Source organism: Hakea prostrata, chromosome 5, assembly GCF_041222555.1.
Source record: "Hakea prostrata isolate BN-2017 chromosome 5, UWA_Hpros_2, whole genome shotgun sequence".
Classification (NCBI taxonomy): Eukaryota; Viridiplantae; Streptophyta; class Magnoliopsida; order Proteales; family Proteaceae; genus Hakea; species Hakea prostrata.
The window spans coordinates 30,496,906-30,513,615 of record NC_142604.1 but is presented as its reverse complement, the minus strand read 5'-3'; the positions used below and the strand labels follow the sequence as shown (position 1 = coordinate 30,513,615).

The following is a 16,710-nucleotide window of genomic DNA, read 5'->3' as shown; positions in this document are numbered from 1 at the left end:
CGAGGATGAGTGAATTGAGACCTACCCAAAGAAGTACGGTGCTATGACTTAAAGCATGTTTGCCAATAGAGACCAGCATACATACATAAAGTTAGAAGCATATTGCATTTATTGTTTCATATCATTGCATGTATGTTTGCTTTTGAATACATGTGAATATGCTTATTGTATTTGGTTTACTTGCTAAGTTATTTTGAGCTTACTCTTCGGGGGACTTGTTTTTAGATGACATTGCAGGTACGAAAGAGAACCCCTGCCCCAGTACGGAGGACCTTTCCGTACATGGTACAGCTCCAGATGTCCTTGGACAAGGTAATGAACAACGAGGCAGCCAACACTCAGATTTGGGCTGCACTGACGACTCCTATTGATGGCAGCCGGCATCGTCTTATTCACTGATGGGATCGTGCACTAGATGCTGATCTGAAGCTTCAAGAGCATGACCCTAAAGCGAAGAAGATGAAGACTGAAGAAGAAGAAGAGCCGACTGAAGATGTGGATTAGATTCTCTTGTTTCTTCTAGACTTTTATTTTACTTGTATTAGCTTAGAGCTTGCTTTAGATTTCGATCTACCTTCCGCATATGTTGTGGGGTATATTTCCGCTATACTCTACAGTTGTCTTTTGATAGTATCTTGTTATTCCGCACTCTGATATTCTTTAGTGATCCTTCTGAGATCCTTTCTTGACTTTTATTATTATTTTATTGGAATACAATGATTTGTTCTTGCTTTTGATTATATTATTGTGCTAAATGGATATGATCATTCCTAAACTTGATCTTTTGGGCTGTGGATCACTCCCCGGGTAATCCAGATAGGGTATAGGCTGGGTGGTTATTTGGCGGGATGTGACACTCTCGACCATTACTGAGAAGAAAATGCAGAAGTTCTTTCAAGAGAGGATCATTTACAGATTTGGAATTCCAAAGATCCTTGTGACCGATAACGGAAAACAATTTGTTGGAGCAGATTTCAAGAGTTTTTGAGAAAGATACCATATTGAGCATAGAACGTCATCTGTGGCATATCCAGAGAGCAATGGGCAGGTTGAAATAACCAATCGAACGCTCTTGGACGGAATAAAGAAACATCTGGAGACAAGTCGGGCCAAGTGGGTAGAAGAACTACCTAGCGTCCTTTGGTCATATCGTACTATAGCTCAAACTCCTACAGGAGAAACTCCTTTTCGGCTGACTTGCGGCACCGAGGCACTTGTCCCTGTTGAAGTATTAGTGGGGTCAAAGAGGTACACAGACTTCAATGAAGAAGCAAACGAAGAAGGCTTGAAGAGTAACTTAGATCTTATTGATGAAGTGCGAAGCATGTCTGAGTATCGAAATCAAAGATATCAGAATCGAGTAGCAGGATACTTCAACACTCGGGTGAAGAATAGAAGACATCATCCGGGTGACTTAGTACTTCGCAAAGTTGCGGCATCCGACCCAAGAAACCAAGGGAAGCTCTCACCTACATGGGAAGGGCCGTATGTTGTCAAAAAAGAGACAAAGACGGGGACCTACAAGCTAAAAAATTTAGCCACAGGCGAAATGATAGACCGAACTTGGAATTCTATGAATCTCCGAAAATTCTTTCAGTAGAATTAGTCAAGATATGTAGCCCTTGCCATCAAGTCGAACAACCATTTGATTTTCAATAAAATCTAATCTCCATTTTTTACATCCCTTTTCTCATGAAGAAGTAGTGGGGGTGTGTGAAGAATTCACAAGTGCTTCCCCCAAAGAAAGAAGAACCCAAGAGAGTTCTTGACTTAAGATGAGTTCAAGAACCCGGGAGTGTTCATAAGATTAAGAAGAGCCCAAGAGAGTTCTTGACTTATAACAAGTTCAAGAACCCAAGAGCGCCCTTCAAAGTAAGAAGAGCCCAAGAGAGTTCTTGACTTATAACAAGTTCAAGAACCCAAGAGAGCTCTTCACATCAAGAAGAACCCAAGATAGTTCTTGACTTATAACAAATTGAAGAACCCAAGAGCGTTCTTAAAAACGAGGAAAGCCCAAGAGAAATTCAAGATTCTTCAAAGGGTAAATTTCTCTAAGGCATTATGCTCGGGGAGTCACTCGGGTAGCCTCTCGGGAGAAATCTCAGAGTTTTCTTCAGAAAAGAAAACCCAAGGAGATCTTATCAAAAGATAAATTTCCCTAAGGCATTACGCTCGGGGAGGCACTCAGGTAGCCTCTCGGAGAAATCTCATAGTTTTCTTTAGAAAAGAAAACCAAAGAAATTTTGCAGAAACTAGACTAAACTAAGGCATTATGCTAGGGGCATTATGCTAGGGGCATCACTCAAGGTAAAATCCGAAGGACACTCGAGGTCACGTTCGAGAGATACTCGGGAGAAAGAAAAGCATAACGCCTCAGTAGTAAGCAAGCAATCACAAAGTTGAAAGGTAACAACGCCATCAATTGGAACTTCAAAATATTTGGCCATGATGACCAATATTACAAAAACAAGTTAAATAAACAAGTTGCAGAAATAAGATACAGGAAAATAAAAACAAGTTTTCTTTCACATGAGAAAATTAATTCTCGGGAGGGTTTTGCTCTTCGGGAAGACGTAGGGTTGGCTCAGTTTCAAACTCGTCTTCAGAAGTTTCCTTAACCACGGGAGTCTCCCTTTCAGTATCTCCAAAATTCTTCATCTTCATCAACATATAGGAGGGGATCGGGAGGGCTAAACGGTTCCTTGCACTGAACCCCCTCGGGCAAAGCTTTCTCAAGCTTCTCATATACTCTCCCGTCCAACATCCCAGATAACTCCTTGCGGCGAGGAAGATCAACTTGACAGCAGTAAAAGCATCGTCAAGACCAAGACGATAGGAAGTGACGGAAAGGTCAATCTGAAGTTTCTTAAATAGAGTAGTGCCAAAGTAGGAAGTGATAATCTCTTTTTGGATGAGGATAGGAACTTCGTCAGCACTAACGGGAAGTTTCCCGACATGCACTTCAGAACGAAGTTGGAGAATGAGGGACTCCATATCCTCTTTCCTACGCGCAAACTCCTCCTTCTCCTTAAGAGCCTCCTCCAGGTCTTTTTTGGCTCCAGAAAGCTCTTCTTCAAGAACTAAGTTTCTTTCTGAGATCTCTCTCAATCTCAGGCTCTTCTCTTCATCCTGTTTATTCAAAGACTCGGCCTTCTTCCTCATGCCGGAAAGCTCAACATTGACTTGACTATGGGCCTTATCAACTGCTTGAAGTTGATCAGCGAGATGCTCAGAACGAATCATACATTCTCCAATGTAATGCGCTCCCCCCGAGAAGTACCTGAAGCAAGTTTGAAATATCAAGTTACAAAATTTATGTCAAAAGCTACATAGCAAAATAACGGAAGAAGGAATTACCTATAAGCATTCGCATAAAACTTGTCATCAGGAAGAGTTCTCAAATGCTGACGATCTGACGGGACCATCCCTTCAAGAAGCCAAGATCACGCAGCATTGGGATCCCCAAGAACAGTGTCATTGGAAGTCAGATCCCATTGGGAACGAAGACGGGAGAGGCCCTGGCAGACTCCTCAGCAGTGTCCTCGGGAGCCCGAGGCCTCTTTGTAGGTTTGCCCGAATGGCTAGAAGGGGACACTTGAGGGACGCCAACCTCAGGAAGACCCCTGCGAGGCTAGCAGTAGCACTTCTCTTGGAACTTTTCTTCAAGTATCCAGAAGGTTTGGTTGAGCCAGGAGCGCTTAGAGCCTGAACAACGGGACCAACCTCTTTGGTAGAAGTCTTCTTGGCTGGCTTGCGGGCGAATGCTTCTTTGGTGCAACCACTAGCAGCAGCCCGAAGAGCATTGATGTCATTTGCCCCCCCCCCCCCCCCCCCCCGGGGGCGATACGACACCCCCAGCGACACCGCACGCGGAGTCGGCGATAAATCGCCGACCGGCGATAAAAGCGAAGGCGAATGCCGAACGCGAATTTTTTAATTTCTCTCTCTCTCTCTCTTCTCCGAGCTCTCTCTCTCATTTTTCGCACTTTTCACTATATTTTCGCCGATCTTCGACATCTACGGGTACATCTTGCTTCCTTGTTGCCGGATATCCGTTGTTCGCGATCGGTAGCCGTCGCACGGATCCGAGAGTTTTTCGTCAAACAGGTAACCATTCTTATCCAAGTAAATTTTCACAAAATGCATGCTATATGATGTTGGATGATTTTGAAATTAATATATGTTGAATACCATGTGACGATCTACGATTTCCGGAGTCGGAATTTTTCCCGCAAAGTATTTAATTTTTTATTTTTGTGGGTAAAAAATGATATTTTGATTATCTTGTATGATTACTTTTTAAGTGATACGGTGGTTGTATGATGATAGAAAAAACATATGTGGAACTCCGTGAGCCGATCTATGGACTCACGGAGTCGAAATATTTTTTGACCGAAAAATAAGTTATTTTATTTTTCAAAAAATATCCGATATTAATAAAAATATCAATAATTATGAAAAATGCAAAAAATAGGGAAAAATGGGGGAAATGTTTTGAAAATTATGGAATAATTATATAAGTATTTTTCAACTGTTGGTTGTGTTGCCCATGTGGCTTCATCGCCGGTTTTGATATGGGCAGCTATTTTTATAATTATATCATACATGCAATATTCATAATTTCATATATGATTGTTTATATGTGTATAAAGTATAAACAATTATAATGATGTTGTTATTTGTTAATGTTATTTGAATGCCGAGTCATCATGTCTGCTGGTGGGAGTCGAGAGGAGGCTGGGTCTTCCCGGGGTGGACGAGGCGAGGGGACGAGGACGGGGTCAAGGCAGGGTCGGGGACAACCTGAGAGATCGGCGGTAGGAGGGAGGGCCGACCCGCATGGCAATATTGTACGGCTATTGATGGAGACAAAAATAAAGCGAGTGTAATTTTTGTCACAAAAGAATATACTCGGGTGGCATCGGTAGGTTCAAGGGTCACATCCTTTGGGAGTTCAAAGGATGTGACTAAATGCCTGAAGGCCCATCCGGATGTAATCAAGTTACTCGAGGATTTACAAAAACAAAAGGGGAAGAAGAAAGATGATCGAAGGAAAGTCAATAGAGCACTAGATGATGCGGTGCGGGGGCCGTCATCATATGTGGATGATTCGGATGATGATAGGGATGTTGATCTGTTGATGTGGACGAGAGATCGGGAGGAGAGGGATATGCGGCGGGCCATGGCGAGAGAGCGACGATTGCACCATCGGGGAGCGGGATATGGCCGAGCTAGAGCTACGGGAGCTGGTCCATCTGGGCCTACGGGGGCTAGACCTTCGATTCGGGGGAGGGGTGGTGTATTTGGCATGTTTGGCGGATCACGAGTCGGCGGGCCCCTCATACATCGAGGTTCGGACCGTTCGGAAATGAGTAAATAGAAAAAGAGATAAGGATCAAAGAAGGTAAAGAAAAAGTGGAACACCCAACGATAGTTGATACCATGTGGAAACCCAGGAAGAGGTGGAGTATATTGATAGGAAACTGGAATGGGCAGGTGGATGGAGAAAGTCCATCATAACCAGGACGGATTGAAGGTCTTCTTGAAATGTGGATGCTGGATGAAGACGTATATCAGGGCTCTGGATGTGATGAAGGTTGGTAGGAAGAATGTGGTGAAAGTGACAATGGCTCCAACATAAGAAGGGGTAAGTGTTGATGGCTTCACGATATAATATGTGGACACGGCATATTGACTAATCTGAAGGACATTGGAAAAATGCGGTGGTGAGAGAAACACCAACGGTGAATGATGGGAGATCAGTGGAGGTGAGTTGGGAGGGAAAGAAAGGGAGGATGAGATAAAGTGGGCCTCGGTCGTTTGAGTGGTGATGGGGGATAAGTAAGATAAACAATTCATCATAAATATAATTATAATGAGTTTATGATTATCTGTATGATATTATTGTCTATGACTAATGGTTTGTGATAACGGAAAGGGAACAAAATCGTGAGGAGATGTGTTGAGTGTTGAAAGATATAGTAAAGAGGGGACTAGGGAAATGCACAGCATGATAAGGATGTATAAGGAACCTAGAGGTGGTTTCTAAGTGATTGGGCTCATGATGCATCTCTTATAGGGGAAGTAAAATGGTGTTGATTTGTAGTTGTAGACTTGTAGTCTTGTAGACTTGTGGGCTTGTAGAATTGTAGGTATTGGTACTTGGTAGTTGGTATAATTTAAGCTTTTTAATATGGATATTTTCAAACAGTATCAATATAGTCAACATTTAGGGTTGGAACAAACCATGGATGGACGGGTGATAGAGTTGGGGATGAGATGGTAAATGCAAATGAGGTGAGACATTGGAATTTCAACGATTAGTGAGTTGTATTAATTGTTTAAATAATTTAGATAAAAAAAAAGATTGATATGAGATCAAATTGTTTAGAGATGCATTGGGTCTTAGGGGGGGGGGGGGAGAAAATGGATAGGTTAGATACATATAGTTAGATCCTTAGGGCTTAGATGATAAATGTTTTGAGTCTTTGACTTTTGGTTTCTAACTAATGTTTTTGTGATAATGGGTGAATGGTGGTATCTCATAATAGTCATAAAGGTTGGGGAGTGGAGGTTGGATGTAAGGATTGGGTAATTAGGACGACTTAAGCTAAATGTGTATTTATTCACAAATTGAAGAAGAGCTCGAATGAAAGGAAAAATAATATTTGGTAGATTGTTACGGTGAGGGTGGAACAGGGGGGGAGGGTAAGTGGGTGAGTATATGGCTAAGAGGGTGGGAGGGGGGGGTGAGTTGGATGATGCCGAGGAACTGTGGAGATGATGATGTGGGGAGGGTGTGGTGGTGTGGTGGTGTGGTGGTGGTGGTGGTGGTGGTGGTGGTGGTGGTGGAGGAATTGGAGAGCGTATACATGTTCCACTACCGGAGACACGGAGCCCCACCCGGATACACCGGGAGAGTCATTTTGATCATGCCACTCGGGATTATGATCATGGTGGTGAGTATCGGCGTGGTCGTCAATATCGATACGAGGCCGAGCCACCATCGAGGGGAGGCGGCCATGACTATGTTAATCCTTGGGATGCGGCGATTGGTCAATGGGGTCCATGAGCTTGGATGAGTCTGTAGGCTCCACACCGAGGTTATTGGCCTACGGGTAATTATGGTGTCCCTCTCCTCCTTCGGATGGACGGTATGATATGGGAATTAGTAACCCCTCTAATTCTTCGTATCATGGGAGCTATGGTGTCCCCTCAGTTCTTCGTATCATGGGAGCTATGATGTCCCTCTCTCTCTTTCACAATCGAGTCATTCGTACCAACAAGGGCATCGATGGCATGCGAGACGTTCCTTGGCCCTATTCTCACTTCCCTCAAATTGGAGTTCTCACGGCGGCGGAAGATGACCGCTATAGAACTGCGGTGAATGATTACTTAGACAATTTTCAATATCGTATGAGATGGGATGAGTATGTGAATTTGTTGGGGGGCATCAATGGAGACAGTCGAGTCGGAGGAATTCGATCCACCTAGGCACGGTGCCAGTGCTGAGGCGAGAGTTTCAGATTTTATATGGTTGGATGACTTTATGTATTACGGTATTTGTACAATGAATTGTAGACTTTATATGATTTGGTTTTATGAGTTTTTAGGTTTTTAGTTTCGGGGCTTTCGTCCGCGTATAGTAAGACATGGGTCGATTAAGAACATTAGTTTAGGTAATGTTTTAGATCAAAATAACACTACCAATGTGTTTATTAGCCTCAAATTAGGCTACACATCAAATTTCGAGGTCAAAATGACCAAAAAAACCCATCAAACAGGGGTTGATTTTTCATCGAACCCCTACCAAAAGTCGCCCGACTTTTGGCGAAATTCCGACCAATCAACCGCATCAATTGCCTGACGGTTAAGAGAAAGCCAACCCTGCTGGGATTGACTCTTGACTTCGAAGAATTGATGAAGAAGAGGAAAAGTTGGCTTAACCCCAACATTGTAACAAAAACCAGCGAAGCATGTTACATTTCTCCAACTATTCGGGATTAAATTAGAAGGAGAAATCTCATAATGCTTGAGTAGATCTTCTATAATCCGCTGCACTAGAAGACGAAGACCTCCCAAGAAGGCATCAAAATAAAGGGAAAATGTTTCTTCAAAGGGCTCTCCAACCCGACTGGACTGGGACGGAAAGAGGAAGGAATAATCCTTAGGAATTTCGCAAAAGTCCCTCAAGCGCTTAAGATGAATCTGCTTGAGATCGCTGGGGTAAAATTCAGGATCCGAAAGCTTTCGGTCATATCAATATGAGAAGGGGTTTTCGGCTTACTTTTTCCTCAAGAACTGCCTCCTCCGAAAGCAATTCAGCATGAAGAAGTGGAGGCCAACGGTTCCTAGAATCCGGAGGATGAGAGAGAGGGGGACAAGGCGAAGAATGACTCTAACAAACAATTCGAGATTGAGTTGGGAAAGGTTGACTAGTCTTATCAACTTCCTAATGATCAAGAAAGGAATCAAAGAAGGCTCAAAGTTAATCAAGTCAGGTCCTAAGTCAGCCGCTGCTCTCACAACGTCTTGAGAGTTAGTGTAGTCGAGAAGATCTTCTTCGCTAGAATAATGCATAGAATGAGTACGGGAAGAGGCTTCGGGACCCAAAACCTCAATGGCCGGGACCTCCCTAAGGGGAGATAGTCGGGCTAATTCTTGATTTTTTCTCAACTTATCCATGATTGTAGAAAGGTAAAGAAAAAGAAATCGAGAAGAGTTAGAAGAGACTTACTGTTTGGAGAGTTGAAGAGCAAGACGAAAAAAGCAGGAGTTAGCGATTCAATGAAGGAGACCTCAGGAACAAAGTGATTGCAAGCAAAAGAATGAAAATGAGGTTATCCCCCTATTTATAGTGAGAGTGAGGAAATGAAGAGGTAAGATCTAACGGTCAAAAATCGATTGAGGCAATGGTTGAGATCAGGAATGCGAAAGGTCACGATCCAACGATTGGTGATTAACAGGACACAACGGTTGAGATTGAGAGTACTAAGGATCACGATTGGATGGCCGAGAATGAAAGACTTCAATGGTTGGGATTATGTCACCGTTGGCATACCAAGAGTTGCAATGAAGACAAATTAATGCGATGGTTGGAAGTTAAGAATAGCAACGTTTAAGAAGACTTTTGAAGAAATGACTTTCGTTTTTTAAGACAACATATACCCAGGAATCTCTAAAGAAAAGATGACCTTCAAAGAGATGCAAGAAAAGCATTCCATACGTTCGAGAAACCAATCGCACGGAATGGGGGGCTCTGTTGTGGAGAGCATATAGCCCAAGGGTCCCCTCGGGAGAGAGACACACACCCCCACTTGGGAAGGTGTGTCCCCTCCCTCGGGAGGTTTAGAGAGGCCCCTCGCAAGAGACACACACCCCCACTCGGGAAGGTGTGTCCCCCTCCCTCAGGAGGTTTAGAGAAGCCCCTCGGGAGAGACACACACCCCCACTCGGGAAGGTGTGTCCCCCTCCCTCAGGAGGTTTAGAGAAGCCCCTCGGGAGAGACACACATCCCCACTCGAGAAGGTGTGTCCCCCTCCCTCGGGAGGAACACACACACCCACTCGGGTAAGTGTGTTCCCTTTCCTCGGGAGACTCAAAAACCCTTTTGAGGAGAGAGCACAAACCTACTCAAGCAGGTGTGTTATCCCCTCGGGAGCCATGTTTGAGAAGAGTACGAAAGATAAGAAGACCTTCAATACCAAGAGTGACATTGAAGACAACCAAGTCAAAAGGGTCAGTTACAGATAACTACTCAACATAACCGTTTCGAGACTTGGGGAGATGGATAAGTGAATAACGGCTCTATTAGGCCCGACAAAGAAGGGAGTGTGCTTCCTTAGATCTCTCGCCCACTCCTCAACAGAATAGGCGAAATACAAGGAGACGCTGCCTCGAAGTATCCTCTATATAAACCTTCATCCTACAAGGAGAAAGGAATGAGATTCATCTTACCATTATTCACTATGCCTTGAGAACTCTCTCAAGGTCTTCTATTGTTGCCTAGACTAACTTGGGCGTTGGAGGCGGTTCCCCGGCCAAAACTTGGCCGGCCCGTTTTGTTTTCTTTGTGAGTGTAGGCATCTCAGCTATTCCTATTCGGTTGTAGAGGTCTTAAGGTGGTTATCCAAGTATCCGGCTCTCGAAGAAGGTTTAGACGGAACACAAGGTAAGGACGGTTGTTTACCATAATTACATAGGATATGTGAATATTACTTCGATGTTGGAAACTAGTAGATTTACATTACTTATGGTTTTCTTATCATCCTATGACTGATGTATGTATGTACTTCAAGATAGTAGTACCATGTTATATGTCCTTTTGATTATCATGATTGTTCATTCTTGTTAATTACATATGTGATTGATCATGTTATGATACATATCATTCTATATGATGAAATATTCATTTGTATATGATATGATGAAATTGAGAATGTGACTGGATAAGTATGATTTGGGATTGGGGAATGTCCTATTGACATTTCTGTCCTTGGACATCGGAGGGAATAGTATGGGATGTTCCCAAAGGTGCCCATTGACGCTTTCCCGGATTATTGGATGACATATATAGGACTTGTCTAGTGGAGTTGACTAGGATGTCCCTATTGTATCAGACCCGAATCGGAAGGGCATTGAGGCCAAACGAACAGTGGTAGTAATTGGGATTTGTGGGCGCTCGAGACTGGTAACCAACCCGTGAGAGGGCATAGATAACATTGTGGTTACTCGTTAGAGGCCATTTATTGGTAGGGTTGCAAATAGCTAGACTTGGGCTCACAGGCGCTCAAGACCGGTAACCAACTGGTGAGAGGATGTGAGAGCTTCTCGTCTACTATTTTTGGATGACCAATAGGGTTGATGAGTCCGTAGTTAGGGATTATGCTGACTCGAGTGTGAAGGATACCGAAAAGGATCGCCAGGGGCGAGGAATGGAAGTATCCGGATCTGACTTGATACGACTGAGTAGATGACTTGCATTGGGCTAGGCTTTATCGTGACATGCGCCAATACTTATACCAAATGGTTATGTGAGAAAGTGGTGACTTCAACCCCAGCCATGGATTGTCCCGAGGGATGCAAGACCCACAGCCTACCGGAGCCGAGTGACTGGACCTACCCAAGAAAAGTGTGGTGCTATGACTTAAAGCATGTCTACATAGAGACTAGCATACATAGAGTTAGATTCATAGTTGCATCATTTGTTTCATATCATCTTGCATCATGTTATATTTTGTATCATGTATCTGTGTTATTATGGAATAACTTGCCTTGCTGAGTTCTTTTGAACTCACTCCTTTTGTGCAATGTTTTGTTAGACTATCCTACAAGTGTTGAAGAACTTGATGGCCCCCACTATGAGGAGACCCCCGATGAAGCATACTACCCTCCGGGTGTTGGCTACTATGAAGATAACCCTGAAGATCCCACATGTGATTATGCTATGTTCCAGGATTAGCTCTACCCTGGCGTGGGAGCGGCCGTGCCTAGTCTCTTTTATTTACACCTATGAGGACATTTAGTATAAAAATGAAGAAACACTAGTTTAGGTGTTTATCTCTTATGTTATCTTTGATACTTGGTCTGTAACCCCTTATGATTTTTGAACTACTTTCCACTGCAACTGAGGGAGTGATTTCCGCTCACTCTCATTATACTCTGATTATATTATGTTTGGATGTCTTTTACTTCCTCACTCTAATTATATTATCTCTTTTAATCTTGTCTTGATCTTATGGTTTGTATGATATTACTTTCATTATATTGTTCATGATTGTGTTATCGCATATGTGGGAGGCATGGTTGCTTGATACTTGATCTTCGGGACTGTGGATCACATACCGAGTATGCCATGTAGGGTACCGGCTGGGTGGATGTGACAGAGTGGTATCGGAGCCCAAGTTCAAGTGAAAACCCCGACCACATAAATGATAATGGAACATTCCTGAGTCATAGATCCAAAAGTGACTCCTGTATTCTTAGAGTGAATAATAGATAACTCGGACTAGAAACTTAATTAATGAAGCATAAGTTGTTTGTTGAATAATAGACCATAATTATGATTTAACAAGGACCACTTAATGCAACGAAAAGAAAGTGCATAATACACAATAATAAAGTGAAACGAAGTGAATTTCATTAAGTTAAGAAAGTTTTACAACGAATGACATATGAAAAGCATGAACTGAAATCCTAGTACAATCTATTTATCTAGGAGACCGTCTCTGATCTCTAATTGCCTTGACATCATAGGAAATTTGAGTGAGCTGAGACTGCATCTGCTCTTGTCTTGACTCTATCTGTGCCTGTCTCACCTCCACCCTCTCATGCATCCCGAACATCTACTCCTGCCTGACCTCCATCCTCTCCAGCATGGAATTTATAGAAAGCATACGGGCATACAAGTCCGGTGTCTCAGGAGCTGAATGTGATGGACCTCCGACCTCGAAGTGTGGTGTGGGAATCCCATGCTCATCCGAATCAGCCTCGCGCATTGTTAGTGAAATTAAAAGTAACCGCAAGCATACGGTATCGTGTAGCTAACGGGTCAATCTCAAGGAGATATGTCACTTTAGCATTAACTTCTTAATGATAATGCGAGAGTGCAATAATTCAAATTTGTTAATCACTTAATTAAACTAAACGAACGGTCCTAATCCATACATCTAATGCAATCGAATTGAGACGAAAAATAAATAACCAACGCATAATTATTAAAGGTAGAAAAAAATGCAAATAATAAACAAATAAAAATAAAAGGGAAGTGATCCGAGTGTCAACTTTGGATCTAGGGAAGGGGAATATAATTATAATGACTTTGACCATGGACCCTTTGCCGTAGCCTACAGTCAACCGATCGAGGGAACGGATATTAGAGAAAAATAAATTGCAGAAAATAAATAGTCAAAGCAATAAAAAGAAAGGGAGACCTTAACCAAAGAGAGGCATGACTGTAGGCATCTCTGATCAAGAACCCAGGGGAAGGGAGAACAATAAATAAATGCTGAAAGTAAATTGCAAAAAGTAAATAATAGAGTAATAAAAGGAAAGGGAAACCTTAACCAAAGAGAGGCACGACTGTAGGCAACTCTAATCAAGGACCCAGGGGAAGGGAGAACAATAAATAAATGCTGAAAGTAAATCCTAAATTATGAATATTGAGGGGTAGATAGAAGTGGGAATGGAGGGGGGAGAGAAGATTATTGAATAATATTACTTACTTGCATCTTTGAACTTCAAACAAACAAAAAAAGAATTTGAACAAACGATTCGAATCTCAACCAACCCTAGATCTATATCTAAAATGATCTAGATCTGCAATTGCTAGACCCAGAGAAAAACGAATCTTGAAACTTGAACTTGATCTTGAACTTGAAATTGCACATAGAAAAATTAAACCTAAACATTAAATCTATAAATTAGAATCTCACAAAAGCAAGTAAAGAAAACTAGAGAAAGTCTAAATACACTAAAGAGAAAAGAAAGAGTGCTTCCACTAAGCTCTAAAACACGTCCTCCCTTGATGGAGTATGCTCTCCTTTTATAGAGTTTACATGGGATATGAATCTTGACAGAATTTGAATCAAACAACTCAGGGTTCCTATCTAACTCAACCAATTAGGATTTTGATGTACTAATCAGACTGACTTACAGATATCAAATTCATAATTCCACCGTTGGATTTGAGAATCAAGAAGTCTTGAAGCTCTCCTCCAAAAATCAGCACGATCGGACACCGGATGACCATTCGATGAAGGGCTTGATCAAAATTGAACAGAGACATTCAAAAACGGAATTTTTCCTTCTTCCTTATCTGAAAATAATTATTTTTCATCTTTTTCTTTCTTTAATCAAATCACAACTAGGAAATAAGATATTGAGGTATGCAAAGACTCTTTTCTCCATTTGGACTCTCTCAATAATATCTTTGTAGATTTGATTGATAATTTATAATCTCAGCCGTAGATCAAATTTGCCTTCTTTATCTCTTAAATATTTCAGAGTTGGCCCATTATCACATCTCTAGCCCATCATGCTCCAGATCAGGCCCATTTTTGCATTTGAGAATTTGAATGGACCTTTTGACGTGTAAAATTGCATGATTCATACCCAAAACTCCAAATATTTGCTTAAATATTGAAAAGTCCTCAAATCTGCAAAAACAACATAAAACCCAAGGTAGCTCCACTCTAAGTGCGTAAAATGCATGCTTTATGCCCTAAGATTTCACACATAAATGTGCTCATCAGATTCCCCACACTTAGACTAAGCTTGTCCTCAAGCAAAAATTAAAGAAAAATACAAATGCAGGTAAGAAACTAGTGCAACAAAATAAATCCTAACTCACTTTCGTAGGAATCACAGTTACACTTAGCATGTGCAACAAGCCTTTAAACCACTAGGTTACCCCTAGATGATGAGTTTTGTCTCATGGATGTTTGCAAAGAATATACATCCAAAATTTCAATTTAGCTCAAAATAAAACATTGCAAATTCCAACTCTAACAATTGGTAAGTACACATACAGAATCAATAGATATGACAATTTTTCTTACCATTGATTTAAGATCCCCCACACTTGAAATTTATTACCCCATATTGATTCTTGAGACTTAGCATATATCTCAATCAAAAACTCACCTTATATCTTTCAAGTACACCTCTTCTTTAAGCAAAACCACTCATAAAGTAAGGGGACCAAGGACTAAGGTTTTGAAGTATTTTTGACCAAACAATTTTACCAAGGCATTGATGACACTTGTATTTATCTCTCTCTTTTCTTTTAAGTAGTGAACTCTACTTTACTCCACTACGATTGGCTTGAATGACATGGTGGAACAAACACCAAAAACCTAAGTTACTTTGTAGCTTTGCTTTGCATATGCCCACATAGACAGTGATGCGAAAGTTCTTTTCAATAATCTCCTTCCTAAGAGAAACCCAAGTTACTTTGTAGCTTTGCTTTGCATATGCCCACATAGATAGTGATGCGAAAGTTCTTTTCAATAATCTCCTTCCTAAGAGTTTCGATCAAGTCACCTTGATTCTTGAGTCAGAGTGCCCTGTCTAGTTCCAAGGAATTCAACTTTTACTTTCTACTCTTTTTTTCTTTTCTTTTCTTTTCTTTTCTTTTTTTTTTTTTTTTTTTTTTTTTTTTTTGAACTTTTGTCATGCCCACAAAATTGATCTCAACTCCTAGCCAAAGAAACAAGGACCCACAAAACTCATAGATGGTCCAACGCCTTAAGTTAAGGGCCTTTAATTTTTCTAAGGAAAGTCCTATCACAACATATATAAAAGTTACCTTCCTCTCAACAGGGTTTTTATGTGTTCACGATGGGTACCAAAATCACTCTCATTTTACACATCATAGCAATTGAAAGAATATGTATACTAACCAAAAGTCAAAGTTAAATTCTACAAAGAAGCTATTCCCCCTACACTTAAGTAATGCAATGTCCTCAATGCATGATGAAAAGAAGAATAAGGGCAAGGCAAAAGAAGGCATACCTTGGAGTTTCTCAATCACCAGTGTAAAAAGGCTCATAGAGATCAATGATCTCTACACTATCAACACTTGGCATTTCAAGGAAAGGTTTTAAACGTTGACCATTCACTTTGAAAATTTGGTTAAAACGAGGATCAATTATTTCCACAGCACCATGGTTAAAAACACGGTGAATAATAAATGGAACTTCCCATCTAGTTCGCAATTTTCCTGGGAACAAATGTAGCCGAGTGTTGTACAAAAAAACCTTATCACCAATAGAAAATGATTTCCTAACAATATGCTTATCAAGAAAGGTTTTAGTTTTAGTCTTATAAATCTTTGAGTTTTCATAGGCTTCATTTATAAGCTCCTCCAACTCAGATAGTTGGATACGACGATGGATACCTGCATCGTCAAGATCAAAGTTCAACTTCTTGATTGCCCAGAAAGCCCGATGCTCTAATTCAACAGGGAGGTGACAAGCTTTACCATACATTAAACGGTATGGGGATTGACCCAAATCTGTCTTATATGCAGTTCTGTGGGCCCATAAAGCATCAATCAAATGGTTTGACCAATCCTTACGAGTGGGGTTAACTGTCTTTTCTAAAATCTGTTTAATCTGTCTATTGGAAACCTCTACCGACCACTCGGTTTGCGGATGGTATGCAGTAGCAAACTTATGGGTGATTCCATAGTTTTTCATCAAGGCCTCAAAAGGAGGAGTGCCAAAACAAGAGAATATATTTTCTCTTAAAAACTTGACTACCACTTTGTGATCGTTTGATTTACAAGCTATGGCCTCTATCCATTTTCTTATGTAATTGACAACCAACAGAATATATAGATTTCCGTAAGAATTAGGGAATGGTCCCATATAATCTGTGAAATCCGGCCCAAACCTAGCCAGGACACCTAATTTGTTTTGGGTGAAGAAAGACTTGTTTGATGTTAGACCTTGAAGTTGGACCTTGATTTCATTGCTATTATCTTTAAAAGCCTTAGGAAATCATGTCCGACCTTTCCCTTAGTGTAGATCCATGTCCCGAAGTGATGGAAGTTGTCCTTGTGGGCCCTCTTTATGGAAGACATGGTGTTTGACCTGAAACCCATGGATTTTGACGACGATGCCCCTTATTTGAGTACATTGTTAGTGTAACAACCCCGTATTTCTAACCCGAGATCCGTATTGCAGGTCCGAGAACCCGAAGGTCTAG

At 41.4% G+C, this 16,710-nt stretch overlaps 1 protein-coding gene across 1 annotated transcript; it reads right to left on the bottom strand.

The window, feature by feature from the left end:
• Nucleotides 1–15,524: 15,524 nt before the first annotated feature.
• On the bottom strand, nucleotides 15,525–16,370 carry LOC149015805 (uncharacterized). Its single transcript, XM_089156597.1, has one exon. The coding sequence runs from the start codon at nucleotides 16,368–16,370 to the stop codon at nucleotides 15,525–15,527; it is 846 nt and encodes a 281-aa protein (XP_089012723.1).
• Nucleotides 16,371–16,710: the final 340 nt, after the last annotated feature.